This window comes from Cetorhinus maximus, chromosome 14, assembly GCF_964194155.1.
Source record: "Cetorhinus maximus chromosome 14, sCetMax3.hap1.1, whole genome shotgun sequence".
NCBI lineage: Eukaryota > Metazoa > Chordata > Chondrichthyes > Lamniformes > Cetorhinidae > Cetorhinus > Cetorhinus maximus.
In genome coordinates this window covers 6,344,886-6,358,092 of record NC_135892.1, presented here as the reverse complement: position 1 = coordinate 6,358,092, position 13,207 = coordinate 6,344,886, and the positions used below count along the sequence as shown (strand labels likewise).

At 44.3% G+C, this 13,207-nt stretch overlaps 1 protein-coding gene across 1 annotated transcript in view; it reads right to left on the bottom strand.

The window, feature by feature from the left end:
* The window catches only part of plcb1 (phospholipase C beta 1), a 315,255-nt gene that overhangs the window by 116,500 nt on the left and 185,548 nt on the right, over positions 1–13,207 (bottom strand). The window contains exons 19-22 of the mRNA XM_078556434.1: positions 12,572–12,736; positions 5,053–5,152; positions 4,464–4,568; positions 4,078–4,187 (exon numbers count right to left, since the gene is read on the bottom strand). Coding sequence (XP_078412560.1) covers positions 4,078–4,187; positions 4,464–4,568; positions 5,053–5,152; positions 12,572–12,736 — 480 coding nt within the window. The remainder of the gene's footprint in view (positions 1–4,077; positions 4,188–4,463; positions 4,569–5,052; positions 5,153–12,571; positions 12,737–13,207) is intronic.

Below are 13,207 nucleotides of genomic sequence, written 5' to 3'. Positions count from 1 at the left end.
GTGACACCCAGATCTGCTCTCAGTATACTCCAGGTGTGCTCTAAATGGACATTGGGGCAGAATTTAGCCCTTGGTGGGCGGACGGGCCCCACCGGCTCGGCGGCAGGCGGGCAGCCGACCCCCGCCACCGAAACGGTGCCCGCCGCCATTTTGAGTGGGCGGGCCAATTAAGGCCCGCCCAGCAGCATCCCCAACAGGAAGCGCTATGTGCTTCCTGTTCTGGGGGGGAGGTGGGAATCCCCATCTATCAAAGTGCGCTCTGCTCCCTGAGGAAAAGTGCTGTCTCAGGGAGTTTACTGACAGGTAAGTAAAGTCAAAAAATAGAGGCATTTTAAAATTATTAACATGTCCCCCTCATGTGACAATGTCACACGAGATGGGACATGTTGATAACAAACTTATAAAATTTATTAAATTTTTACAAAACGGTAATGAAACTTCATCCCGCCAGTGGATGAAGTTTCATTAATAATCTACAGGCCGCTGGGGCTCCTGGCCTGCCCGCCAGCCTTAAGGTTGGCCGGGCAGGGCATTTAACTATCTTAATGAGCCAGTCAATGGCCTCAATTGGCCATTGACAGGTCGGCGGGCGGACAGCTGATTTCGCTGTCCGCCCGCCTTCCTGAATATTTAAAGGGACCGGGATGGCGTCGAGGGTTCCTCCCAACGTCATATCGCGTCATTTTCCCCTCAGCGAGCGGGCCCCGCCCCCAAATCGCCGAGGGGAAAATCCTGGCCTCAAATCAACGGAACAATGTGTGAACATTCAACAGACAAAAAACAGAACACAAGCAGAAAACCAGAGAAAAAAATTGACAATTTAAAAAAAAAAAAATTCTTCTTTCATGGCAGGGTCAACATCTGTTGCTCATCCCTAACTGATCTCGGATTGGGTGGTGTAAGTCATTTCAGAGGGCAGATAAGAGTCGACCATATTATTGTGTATCTGGAGTCCAAATGTGCGCCAGGCAGAGTAAGGATGGCAGATTTCCTTCCTTAAAGTAAGTGAGTGAACCTGATAGGTTTTTACGACGATTGGTGATAGTTTCCTGGGCTTGGATTTTCCGGTTCCGCTAATGGGCTATGCAGCAGGCAGGACGGGAAAATTTGGAGAGCAGGCCCGTGGCCACTGCTGGCAGGACCAGAAAATCCCACCCGTGGTCACCATTACTGAGACTAGGGGCCGAAATTTTACGGCAGCGGGATTTTACGTTCCCGCTGAAGCCGATGGGGTTTAGGATGTCTCGCCGCATTTTACGGCCCCCGTCCCGCCAAAACGGGGCCTTAAAATTCTGCCCCAGCTTTCAACCCTGAATGTTGTTGATTGGATTAAAATCCCGCGAGCTGCCGTGGCGGGATTTGAACCCACGTCCCCAGAGCATTGGCCTGTGCTTCTGGATCACTAGAAGAGTGACATTATCATTATGCCACTGTTGCCTCCTAGGGGGGATCGCAGGGAAGGAGAGTTTGAGAAAATGGTTTGAGGGCATGGCCGCAGGGTATCTGTCAATAGGTAAATCAAATCAAATTCAGAGACCTGAATTTGAACACAGTTCAGATTATTGGGAAACATTTCTCTCTGCTGGGTATCAGCCTCTTGTTAAATTCTTGTAATCTTGTAAAATTCAAATAAGTTTGGAGGTGCCAACCCACTTTCCACTGATGAGGTCCCGTGGTACCAAATTTTGGGCAGATAATAGGCACTAGACTGGTAATCTCACTCACTGAGTTCACAGAGATATCTGGTGGGGAAAATCCAAATGCATTTTACTGATGGAGTAGGGGATAGAGGCTGGGGATGGGGAACGTTGTTGTAACAGTATAGGAGATTTATTCTGTTAGTTGGCCGACTGACAGCTAACAAGGAGAACCTTACGAAAGTAAAATACTGCAGAGGCTGGAAATCTGAAATGAAAACAGAAAATGCTGGAAAAACTTAGCAGGTCTGACAGCATCTGTGGAGACAGAAACAGAGTTAACGCGTTGAGTCCGTGTGACCCTACTTGAAAGAAGAAGGAGAACTTGATGTTGACTGGGCCCCAGTGCTACATCTTGGGGATAATAACGTACAAGCACTATGCATTCCTCTGAAATCTCTATAGCCTCTATTTTTACAGAGGTGACAAACATGGTTAAACACCCCCATTAAATTGGTGGAGTAAGAAATTTTGGATCAATGTATTCAGGATATGCATACGGTTATCTACAGGATATGCATACTGTTATCTACAGGACATGCATACTGTTATCTACAGGATATGCATACTGTTATCTACAGGACATGCATACTGTTATCTACAGGATATACATACTGTTATCTACAGGATATGCATACTGTTATCTACAGGACATGCATACTGTTATCTACAGGCATATGCATTCTGTTATCTACAGGATATGCATACTGTTATCTACAGGCATATGCATACTGTTATCTACAGGATATGCATACTGTTATCTACAGGCATATGGAAGAACCTGGATGCCAGAAAATGGGAAATACTTCAGTCTCCACTTATAAATGGTTTGTGGTTTGGTTTGAATAGTATTTGGATCTCTCTTCAGGTAACTTGTGGCTTGATCAGGATTGCAAGGGTTTCCCACTACCTATGAGTAACTAAGGTCTAACTCAGGTAGGTTTCTTCAAAAACTCCTTTATTTACATCATAATACATTCTAGGCTTCGAGGTAAGTACATCTCACTCTTGTACAGACTATTCCAGCTTTCTTCTTATTCTCTTGTACATGACTGCTGATGTCACTGTTACATCATGACATACATCACTAACTCATTACCATAACACTTGATCCATTATTCTATACTAATGTTTTTAAATCTATAAATAAGTGAACATTTGCGTCCATTGAATACCTGCCCACTCACCTTTGACTTCTAGCCAACTGCTTTCTGTGCCAACCATGTCTCAGCTCTGACTTGTCCCATGTAGTTACAAGGGACCAATTCAAAGCAACATAAGTGCACTACCATCTTGCTTCATATCCTGTACTATTTTGCAGGGGCTGCTGCAGCCTGATCTGGCCTGGCCTGGTCTGATTTCTAAGTGTCCAATCCAAGCATGCTTCTTCAATCTGCATTCCTCAGCCTCCTTCTTAGGCTTTGCTCTTCCCCACTTTAGTTTCCCTGCACTCTCCTTTCCTAGCCTCCCTGCTCACCCAGACTCAGCACTGCGTTCCTGCTTTGCAAGTTCCAAACTAGAAAGATGGAGGCAAAAGACCAAAGGAGGTGGAGTCTGAGGGAAAAAAAAACCAGACATTTGGTAATGAGGGAAAATGTATGGGTATTCTACAGAGAGCGGGAGACAAAAAGAGAAATGCAAACAGAAAGATATTAAACCCACGACCACTACCATCCAGAAGGACAAGGGCAGCAGATACATCGCAATACCAACACCTGGAAGTTCCCCTCCAAGGCACTTACCATCCTGACTTGGAAATATATCGCCATTCCTTCGCTGTCACTGGGTCAACATCCTGGAACTCCCTCCCTAACAGCACTGTGGGTGTACCTACACCACATGGACTGCAGCGGTTCAAGAGGGCAGCTCACCACCACCTTCTCAAAGGCAACTAGGGATGGGCAATAAATGCTGGCTTAGCCAGCGACGCCCACATCCCGTGAATAAATTAAAAAAAAGCCACAGGGAAGGGGAGAAAGTGAGCAATTCCACGGGACGTCAACAAATAAATAAATAAAACAAAATTCACGCCTTATAGAGTAGAAACAACCCGAAACACTGTAAGCAGCGAATCTTCCAGCAAGTAACAATGGATAGAGAAAAGACGGAATAGTTTTTCTGAATGTAATATCTTTTCTGACGCACTGGGGACAATTTTAACCTAACTGGTCACTCGCGAACTGACCGGATTCCACCCCTCCCCCCACACCCCTACATTTGACTCTCCATTGAAGTCGATGAGTATTTTTGAGTGCAAAATTGGTGTTCCATCTGATCTTGTGCATTTCCTCACACGGGAGACGCCCCCCTATTTTAACAGCTTTAAACAGGATTACTCTTGCACACTTGTACACTCGAGCAAGATGAAAACACTGCTTACATCTTTCTTTTCTTCTTCCTCGTCCTCGAGAGTTAGAGCCGCTAGTTGCTGTGCTCTTTGTTCCATCAAATTCACATATCTAATAGGATTGGACAGTGCCTCAATCACATCTGTGAAGATAAAAGGAAGGAAGCTTGAGGAAAATTTGCAAGATTTACATTAGCCTGTAGATTAAATTTTCAGTGGGGTGGATGAGGGTTTAATGAATTAATTTTGTGTAAAAAGACTTTTTTTTACAATCTTTCCTTTAAACGCTTCTATGTTAATTATAATCAATAAGTAGATGTGGATAGATTGGCCAACACAAGTATTCTTCCATTGTTTATCACTGGTTGTAGTTTCGCTCGCTACCTAAAACAAAACAGAACAAAGCATTTCATTTTTACCTGCAAAGGTATCAGGGACGTAATCTTTAACTTCTATGTATACAAAGAGAGCAGGAAGCATCAGGGGCTGATTCCGTTCATTCCTTAGACAGATATAGTGATAACCTAAAATATAGGAGAGACCAAAGTTACAGGTATAATCAAGAGTGTGCTAATAGCTACACTAACAACAATTTAAGATAACGAGTTGAGCTCGTAATGTGGCTCGATTACACTTGTTGGAAGTGACATACATTCATAAAAAGGGACCCATTCTCTGCAAACAAAGGAATATGTTCAAGGCTTGTGCCTTTTTTGAATTATTCGGAAGCTTGAGGAGGCTGGTAGTTCCCCATTGCTTTCTCCATGGCAATGCCTCGGGCAATCAGAGTCGACTTGCTAACCAATCAGCACCCTATTCCTCTGTAGTATAAATTGCTGTGATCGTCTGAAATTTGGCATTCTTGTGTTTGTCCTGATGAGTGCAAGATGAAAAGCTTCAGCAACATGTCTGTTTTCAGCAATATTGCAGGTAGAAGATGGCAAATGGCAACAGAATAAAACCTCACACACATTTGTGGACAGGTATACGCGACACGGTTGTACTCACCTGGTCGAATAGCTTGTACAGGCAATATTCGGTGGCCTATAAATTTACCTCCTTCCTCATAAACAGATATCCTTAATGAAGACAGAGATGGTAGCACAACCTGAAGATGAAATGAGTTTACATTAAAAAAAAACACATTTCAAATAATGTAAAAGAATTTGATGATTTTTTTTAAAAAAGCTCTTGAAAGCTTATGGTAAATTTTGTACTGCATTTTCACACAATATGTCCTGATTTTCTTTTCTGCTTTTCTTTATCTATCAGTAATGAAAAAAAAAATTTAATTTACAAAACAGCTTTGGTCATCTGCGCATAACGATCCTGACACATCTACTTATTTCAAGTGACTGGACAAAATAGGTCTTTAAAAAATGACCTTCAGTCAATGAAAACCTCACTCTCATCAACTTGCTCCTCCCTCCAAAATGAACTTTCTCCAGAAGAACAGAACAGCTACCGGTAAGTAAAAGATGTGAAACCAACTTTTTTTTTCAGAGGAAGCATGGTTAGAGAAGATAGCACAGTTCAAGTTAGATTAAAAAGGCCACGCTATTAACCAATAAAAAATAAATCCACAGACAGAACATAAAAAGAATGATAAAAGCAAAATACTGTGGATGCTGGGAATCTGAAACAAAAACAAAAATAGCTGGAAAAACTCAGCAGGTCTGACAGCATCTGCGGAGAGGAACACAGTTAACGTTTCGAGTCCGTATGACTCTTCAACAGAACTAAGGAAAAGTAGAAATGTGGTGAAATATAAGCTGGTAGAGGGGGGTGGGACAGGTGGAGCTGGATAGAGGGCCAGTGATAGGTGGAGGCAAAGAAAAGATTGCCAAAGATGTCATAAACAAAAGGACAAAGGGGTGTTGACGGTGGTGATATTAGCTAAAGGATGTACTAATGGGGACATTAAGGGCAGAAAGCAGGATGAGCAAGTGACAGATAGCCCTAGTGGGGGTGGGGTGAGGGGAAGGGATTGAAATAGGCTAAAAGGTGGAGATAAAACAATGGATGAAAATAAATTTTAAAATAATAGAAGTAGGTGAGAAAAGAAAAATATATAAATATATATATATATATATTTTAAAAATTATAAATTATTGGAAAAAGGGGGATGGGAAAGGGGGTGGGGATGGAGGAGAGAGTTCATGATCTAAAGTTGTTGAATTCAATATTAAGTCCGGAAGGCTGTAAAGTGCCTAGTCAGAAGATGAGGTGCTGTTCTTCCAGTTTGGGTTGAGCTTCACTGGAACAATGCAACAGGCCAAGGATGGACATGTGGGCATGAGAGCAGGGTGGAGTGTTGAAATGGCAAGCGACAGGGAGGTCTGGGTCATGCTTGCGGACAGACCGAAGGTGTTCCGCAAAGCGGTCACCCAGTCTGCATTTGGTCTCTCCAATGTAGAGGAAACCGCATTGTGAGCAGCGAATGCAGTAGACTAAATTGAGGGAAGTGCAAGTGAAGTGCTGCTTCACTTGAAAGGAGTGTTTGGGCCCTTGGACGGTGAGGAGGGGGGAAGTAAAGGGGTAGGTGTTGCACCTTCTGCAGTTGCATGAGAAGGTGCCATGGGAGAGGGTTGAGGTGTAGGGGGTGATGGAGGAGTGGACCAGGGTGTCCCGGAGGGAACGGTCCCTACGGAATGCTGACAGGGAGGGTGAAGGGAAGATGTGTTTGGTGGTGGCATCATGCTGGAGTTGGCGGAAATGGTGGAGGATGATCCATTGAATGCGGAGGCTGGTGGGGTGATACGTGAGGACAAGGGGGACCCTATCATGGTTCTGGGAGGGAGAGGAAGGTGTGAGGGTGGGTGCGTGGGAGATGGGCTGGACACGGTTGAGGGTCCTGTCAATCACCGTGGGTGGAAAACCTTGGTTAAGGAAGAAGGAAGACATGTCAGCGGAACTGTTTTAGAAAGTGGCATCATCAGAACAGATGCGACGGAGGTGAAGGAACTGAGAGAATGGGATGGAGTCCTTACAGGAAGTGGGGTGTGAGGAGCTGTAGTCATAAAAAAGAATGAATTGGGAATAGGAATGACAATTGAAGAACTTCATGTGATTTAATAAGTTGAAGTTCATGTCACAATAGTTAAATCTACTTGTGATTTTTGTTCATCTTCGTTCACAGTAGGTGGACATCGCTGCCAGGGAGAAGTTTGTAGGCCATCTCTAATTGTCTTTGAGAAGGTGGTGGTGAGGTGCTTTCTTGAACAACAACAACAACAACAACAAGAAGTTGCATCCATATAGTGCCTCTAACATAATGAAACATCCCAGGGTGTGCTGCAAGAACATTATAAAACAAAGGGCAGAATTTTCTGCCTGTTGGGCGGGTGGGCCCGACCCAATCTCTGGCGGGCGGGGAGCCGATCCCTGCTGGAGAAGTGGGCCCCGCTGCCATTTTACGTGGGCGGGCCAATTAAGGCCCACCCAGTGTGACGTCCAGCGGGAAGCGCTATGCGCTCCCTGTGCGGGCGAGGGAGGGGATTCCCCAACTGCGAGAGTGCGCTCTTCCGTGCATGTGCATGAAAGACGCACATCTCCCTGAGGCTAAGTGCTGCTTCAATGAGATCGCTTACATTTTTAAAAAGATTAAAAATAGAAAAATAAAAATTCCCTAACACGTCTCTCTCGTGTGACAATGTCACATGAGATGGGACATGTTCATAAATTACAATAAAACTTTATTAAACGTTTTAGAACCCTGCATGAAACCTCATCCCGCCGGTGGATGAGGTTTCATGTTTTTTCTATTTGCCGCCGGGGCTCCTGGCCTGTCCGCCAACCTTAAGGTTGGACGGGCAGGTCCTTTAATTGTTTAAATGATCCTGTCAATGGCCTCAATTGACAGGTCGGCGGGCCCGCAGTTGATTTTGCTGTGCCCCTGCCTTCCTGAAAATTTAAATGGGAATTCGGGGGTTCCGCCCGACATCATCCTGTGTCATTTTACGCATCGGCGAGCGGGCCCCGCACCCTGCTCGCCGACGGCAAAATTCTGTCCAAAGTGTGACACTGAGCCACATAAGGAGATATTTGGTCAGATGACCGAAAGCTTGGTCAAAGAGGTAGGTTTTAAGAAGTGTCTTAAAGGAGGAAAGAGATGAAAAGATGTCGGGAGGGAATGCCGGAGATGGGGCCTATAGACAACTGAAGGCACAAACACCAATGGTGGAGCGACAATGATCGAACCGCTGCGGCCTGTGTGATGTTTTGACCCATCGATAGTGAAGTAGCAGTGATGCATTTCCTGGTCAGGATGGTGTGAGACTTGGATGGGAATTTGCAGGTGGTGGTCTTCCCATATGCTTGTTGCCCTTGCCCGACAAGTTTTATGATTGTGTTATTCTTTAGTTAATCAGTTGGGCTTGGATGACTCTCAAATAGCCAAGATGGCACTCCAAAAGGAATTACCAAGGAACCTGGCTTTACGCAGAAACTTATTACTCCTTCTGGATGTCCCAATTACTTCACTGAACCAGGACTGCTTCTGAAGTGCTGTCAGTAATTTTGACAAGTATGGCTGAAAACCTTGGGATGTGAGGTCCTGTGTGCAACCAAACAAATGAAATAAAACAGGAAGGGAAAAAGGTCTTCAAATTCCACCCAAAATAGGAGCACAGGAAAAGGAAGAGGCCATTCAGCTGCTCCAGTCTGTCCTGGAATTCAGTGAGATCACGGCTGATCTGTGACCTAAATCCATGTCCTCTGCCTTTACCCGATAACCCTCAACACTTTTCCTGACAGAAATCCATCAATCTCAGTTTTAAAATTCAAAGCATCAATTGCCATTTGCAGAAGCAAGTTCTAAAATTCAGTCACTCTTTTCATGTAGAAGTGTTTCCTAATTTCACTCCAGAGGAGGTCAGCCTCTAATTTTTACCCTATACTCCCTGGTTTTGGATTCCCCAACCAGTAGAACTATTTTCTCCCAATGTACCCTATCTGTTCCCCTTCATGTCTTGAAAGCTTCAATCAAATCATCGCTTAACCTTCAAAATTCCCCCTTGTAGCTTAACCCTTAGAGCCTGGGTATCAATACCCTAAAGGGTATCAAAGGATATAGAATAAAGGTGGGCAAATGGACTGGAAATACAGATCAGGCATTTTTAAAATAAATAACAGAGCCAGAATGAAGGGCTGAATGGCCTCCTCCTATAATCAGTCTGGTATTGACATGGCTAACATTAAGACCACATGAAGAAATAAGAAATTTACAAATGGGTATGGACAGGTTTGGTGAATGGGCCAAAATTTAGCAGATGGAGTTCGACGTGGATAAGTGTGAGGTTATCCATTTTGGTCGGAAGAATAAAAAGGCGGCTTATTATTTAAAAGGAGAGAGACTTCAGAATGCTTCAGTGCAGAGGGATCTGGGTGTCCTCGTGCATGAATCGCTGAAAGCTAGTATGCAGGTACAGCAGGTAATAAGGAAGGCAAATGGAATTTTGGCATTTATTGCTAAAGGAATAGAGTATGAAAATAGGGAAGTGTTGTTGCAACTGTACAAGGTATTGGTGAGACCACACCTGGAGTACTGTGCACAGTTTTGGTCCCCTTGAGAAAATATGTAGTTGCATTAGAGACAGTTCAGAGGAGGTTCACTAGATTGATTCCAGAGATGCGGGGCTTGTCTTATGAGGAGAGATTGAGCAGTTTAGGCCTATATTCGCTAGAGTTTAGAAGGATGAGAGGAGATCTAATTGAGGTATATAAGATGCTAAAGGGGATAGACAAAGTAGACGTGGAGCGGATGTTTCCCCTTGTGGGGCATTCTAGAGCGAGAGGCCATAATTTTAGGCTAAGGGATGGCAGATTTAAATCAGAGATGAGGAGGAATTACTTTTCTCAAAGGATCGTGAACCTGTGGAATTCAGTGCAGTGGATGCCGGGACACTGAATAAATTTAAGGAGGAAATAGGCAGATTTTTAATTAGTAACGGGTTGAAAGGTTATGGGGAGAGGGCGGGAAATTGGAGTTGAGGCCGAAATGAGATCAGCCATGATCGTAATGAATGGCGGGGCAGGCTCGAGGGGCTGAATTGCCCACTCCTGCTCCTAGTTCTTATGTCTTATGACCATTAGCCCAGTGGACTCAGCTTCAATGTGAATGTGGTACTGTCTACATTTAGGAATATTGCTCTTGTCAGCTTACAGATCCAACTTTTGTCAGTCATGAATTAATTTAATACAAATGGACATGGTGGGATATCTAAAGGTAGCACGAGAGTGTTGAGTCTCATGAAGACTTGGACAGGATTTTCCTCTTAATTCTCACTGGTTTAGTAATGCAGGAGCACGAACATTGGGTTTGGACCCATTACACTGGATCTCTCCCCAGCTGAACATGCGTGAGTGGGTAATTCTGCTTCTCTTCTAGTAGACACATTAAAAGTGCCCGTTATTGAATTTACATTCCATGGACGATTGTGAACTTATGCAGGGATGATCAGCGACCAATTCCAAAGTGGCACGTTTTTGACAACTTTATCCGAGGCGCCAACATCATTTTCATTCAGGAAGGCTGTTTAGCCCTTTAAGCTGAGGCAGTAACTTTCCGCACCACCTACCCCCCCCACAACCCCCAACCAGTGCTAAAGCCCCAAAGGGCAGTCAGCAATACCAGCGGGAGTCCATCAAAGATATGGCAATGTGTAGAAAATTTTCCTGCGCTATCATGCATCCTCTGCTAACCGGAGTGTCAAAGAAAATCCAAGGCTTGTGTCACTGATAGTCGGATTCAGATATTCCAATAATCAGAGCTATTTTTCAACCAACAGCTTGCATTTATATAGTGCCTTTTATGATAAAATGTCCCGAGGCGCTTCACAGGAGGGTTATCAAACAAAACCTGACACTGAGGAACATAAGGACAGATGATAAAAGCTTGGTCAATGTGACAGGTTTTAAGGAGAGAGAGGTAGAAAATTCTAGAGCTTGGGGCCTTGGCAGCTAAAGGACCGGCAATGAAATGGTGGAGTGATTAAAATAGGAGATGCGCAAGATTCATGTTTCTATTATTCGTTCTTGGGATGTGAGCATTGTCCACCTCTAATTGCCCTTGAGGCTTGAGCAGGTAGTGGTGATCCACCTACTTCAGAAAAGATTTATGATAATGGTTCCAGGGATGATGAACTTTAGTTGTGAAGATAGATTGGAGAAGCTGGGACTGTTTTCCACAAGAGAAGAGAGAGCCGAGAGGAGATTTGATAGAGGTATTCAAAACCATGAGGAGTATGGACAGAGTAGACGGGGAGAAACTGTTCCCATTGATGGAAGGATCAAGAACGAGAAAGCACAGATAACTTGAAAAAGAAGCAAAAGTGACATGAGGAAAAACTCTTCCATGCAGCGAGCGGTTAAGGTCTGGAATGCGCTGTCCAAGATTGTGGTGAAGAGTGGTTCAATCGAAGCATTCAAAAGGGAATTAGATTGTTATCTGAAAAGGAAGAATGTCTAGGGTTATGGGGATAAGGCAGGCGAGTGGCACTAAGTAAACTGCTCATTCAGAGAGCTGGTGTAGACACCATGGGCTGAATGGTCTCCTTCTGCACTGGAACAGTTCTGTGATTTCCTGGCCCATTGCAGAAGGCAATTAATAGTCAATCACATTGCTGTGTATCTGGAGGCACGTGTAGATCAGACCCGGTAGCATTAGAGAACCAAATGAGTTTGTATAACAATCCAGTAGTTTCATGATCATTATTAATGAGACTCGCATTTTATTCCAGACTTGTTAATTAATTAAATTTAACTCCCCCCAGCTGCTGTGGTGGTGGGATTTGAACATGTGCCTCCAGAGCTTTAGCCCACTCCTTTGGATTATTAGCTCAGTAACATTACCGCTATGCTACAGTTTCCCCCGGGCAAGGGGGTCAGAATGAGATGAGCACGGTTATCGTGGAGGGCTGTAGGGTCGGGAGGAGGCCAGGCCATGGGGGATATGAAAGCAAGGATGAAAATTTTACAATAGAGGCGTCCCGGGGGCAGGACCCAACGTCAGTCAGGGATGATGGGTGAACGGGACCTGGTGTGAATGAAGGTGTGGGCAGCGGAGTTTTGGATGAGCTCAAGTTTATGCAGAGTAGAAGATGAGAGTCCGGCCAGAAGAGCTTTGGAAAATGGAACTGCTGATGCATGTGCAGGAATTTATTGGTGTTGAGTCAGCTGAACGTATGCAGAATCCTGTTCATCCGTCTGAAATAAATGCCTGCACATCTCCTGCATAAACGGATTGTGAATCAAATGAAGCCGACACCTCTGAACTAATTTAAAAAGTGCTCAATGCCACTTAATCCCGGGGAAGGACAAAGAGGACACATAAGTCAGAAAGGAAGAAAGAACAGGATGGAAACATTCGGCAGAACCGACAGCATCTGCGGCGAATCAACCCCGAAACCTTAACTCTGTTCCTCTTCTCTGCCTTTTGTCCCAGGATTCCAAAGAAGAGAAAACATGTTTAACTGGTGTCCAGTACAATATTGACACACTGCACTGTCTCAAAAGTGAAAGGACGAACCTTTTTGAACACAATGGGATCATCTTCCCAGACTGGGTTGACCGCGTTGTTTTGCGAAGTCTTTGTTTTGAAAGCTTTCCGTCTCGTGTCCACCGGAAGGCCGAACATGTCTATCTCCACGTAAGTGCCAACTTTCTTATCAGAAAGAAACTGACCCGAGAGTACCTGGAGGAAACAACAAAACGCTATCTTAATTGAGATCCAACATTCGATACCTTGAGCAAAGGTAAAAACGGCTCCTGATCATTGAGCTCAGGTTCAGGTGCATTATTGCGCCAACCTCAATTAAGCAAACACTGTAACCATGAGAATCGGAGAGAGGCACACACAAAGATACATCGCCACTCGGTGAAAGAATTCCGACTGAGAAAGCTTTTCCATTTGCACCTTCAGTTCTCTTAACCAGAGAATCAGTGATGAACCAAAAAAGACTTGCACTCGTTTCACACCTGTCATGGGATGCCTCAAAGAGCCTTACCAGCAATGAAGTTCTTTTGAACTATTGGCAATGTTGTAATGAGGGAAATGCAGCAGCCAATCTGTGCACAGCAGGATCCCATAAACAACAATGTGATAGCTGACTAAGTAGTCTATTTTAATATTGCTGAAAACACAGCTGATGCTTTTCATCTTGCA